Raw genomic sequence first — 2,099 nt, forward strand, 5'->3', positions numbered from 1 at the left:
AAAATAAGGGTGTGGAGCACCTCTGAAACATAGGGTTTCAGGGGCCACTGCATCTCTCACTGCACAGGGTCTTGTGAGCAGTTTCTCTCTTCCCGCGCGTCCCGGCTGTGCTGCAGGATGCTGAAGCCGCAGACAAGCGCACACCCTGCCCTCTGCACACTGCAGTCCTTTCTCCAAGCTGTTGTTGCTGACTATCCATGATTTACACTTTCCCCCGCCCCATTAAAGTACAAGACATCTCGCTGCAGGCAACATTCACCCCGAGAGTCCCCTGGGAGAGATTTGTGAGTGGTAATGAGAGCACGGGAGCCTTTCACCTCGAGGACATCTCTTGGCATCCAGCTCCCTGCGCAGAAAGTGCTGACTGCGTTTTGGCTGATGCCCAGGCTGAGAGCTGCTGCTCAGGAGCTTTTTCTCTTGGCAATTTGTGGGCCACACTCGTGACACTGGTGGGGACAGAGCTCTAGGCAGGGGCAACTCCATCTTCTTTTGCAGGGCATGGTGCATCGCCCGGGACCTGGGGGCAGGGCCACCACTGCTCTTCTCACTCCTGCACTTGCAGCAGAGGTGGGAAATGACACTAAGTGTGTTAAGGTTTTGGGAGGCAGAGAGAAGATTTCCAAGGAGTGATGGGTCCCTGGTCCCACTGCCCCCTCCCTGGTCTGCCTGGTTGGAAGCTGGGAAGTGGTGGGAGCATGAAGGGTCAGATTGGGATGGCCGGTTCCCCCTCCTATGTTCCTAAATCTTTGCTGGTGACAGGTCAGAGCTTCTTGTGGTTTGTGACCCCTCCACTGATCTCAATTTCAAGCACTTCTCCAGTCTTCCCCTGGGCTCCTGTAAACCCCCGCATTCACGAATCTTCTTCCCTCACCGTGCTTGTACCAGCATCAGCTGAAGGGTCCCTGCCAGAGGGGATGTCCCAGCTCTCCCCATGGCGCGGACCTCTGCCACTGTCCCCACGCTGTCCCCTTCCCAGGCTGTCCTTGCCCTCCTCCTTCTCCATTTCTGCTCCTAACACACCCTTGTAAAGACACGGACCTGGACCTGCACACAGCATTGCTCTGTGCTGGGGCAGAGGACAGGGATGGTGGAGTCCTTCCTCTTCCTCCTGCGGCCACGTGTGCTGGTGCTGCCGCCAGCTGCCCCCTTCGACCCCCAGCAGCCTCAACAAAAGCAGCGTGGGGCTGTGCTGGCGCTGCCGCAGCTCCCGCCGGGTAATGAGCAAATCAGCTGGTGGCCAAAGTACAATTACAAGTTGTCGCTGGGAGCTGCTCTCTTCCAAGTGAGCTAATTGAAAATACATTGAGACCATTATTAGTAATTACAAGGTAGCAGGGTGTTCTGCAGGGCAGAGCGGTGTGGGATGGGCACGCAGTGTGTTCACGCTCGCCACCCTTTAGCGGGACCTGGGTGGGTGGAGGGGGAATGGATGGTGAGGTCTAGTGAGCCGGGCTGGGAGGACCACTGCTCTCACCTCCCCACCTCCCGCCCCAGCGGCTCTCCCAGGCTCCCTGAGGACATCAGGCAAGCGGGGAGCTTGGGAAAGGAGCTGAGAGTGAAGCAGCTTCTGGGACTGAGCAAGGGTCTGGTTCATGCTGGGGGAAACCTGCCTCCCATACTGGTTTACTCCCTTCTGCCTACAGCCTCCTCCGGGCTGAGCCCATCACGTGCCCCTGAGGAGGGTCCAAGGTCCGGCCGGGCAGGGGCAGTGGAGGCGAGGGCTGGCAGCCTGCAGCAGAATGAAGCGCCTGTTCTTCCTCCTCGGTGTCCTGCAGCTCCTTGGTGAGTACACCGGGGGCCTGACCTCCACGGCGAGCAGGGTCAGCGGGACGACTTCCCCATTTCGGGTGCGCTTTTGGCGATCCTGCTGCAGGTTCTGTCACTTCAGGTGTACCTGTAAGGTAAAGGGCATTCCAACCGGACAGAGGGAAGGCAGGGGAATGAGGCTGGGATTAGTGTACCATGCCCGCTGCACCTCCGTAGCTCGGGTTTTCCGGCTCTTATTGGAAACCAGCAGCTCTGCACTGCAGGACACGCTCTGTTGAATATGCATGTTGCTTTGATGTTGAAGGACCGAGGTTCCCTGGAGACACAGCTTT

The 2,099-nt window shown here is 58.3% G+C and overlaps 1 protein-coding gene across 1 annotated transcript in view; it reads left to right on the forward strand.

The window, feature by feature from the left end:
• Positions 1–1,739: 1,739 nt before the first annotated feature.
• Positions 1,740–2,099, forward strand: part of AMN (amnion associated transmembrane protein) — a 22,810-nt gene continuing 22,450 nt past the window's right edge. The window contains exon 1 of the mRNA XM_009891056.1: positions 1,740–1,782. Coding sequence (XP_009889358.1) covers positions 1,740–1,782 — 43 coding nt within the window. The remainder of the gene's footprint in view (positions 1,783–2,099) is intronic.

The sequence above is a fragment of the Charadrius vociferus genome, unplaced genomic scaffold (genome assembly GCF_000708025.1).
Source record: "Charadrius vociferus isolate BGI_N301 unplaced genomic scaffold, ASM70802v2 scaffold228, whole genome shotgun sequence".
Classification (NCBI taxonomy): domain Eukaryota; kingdom Metazoa; phylum Chordata; class Aves; order Charadriiformes; family Charadriidae; genus Charadrius; species Charadrius vociferus.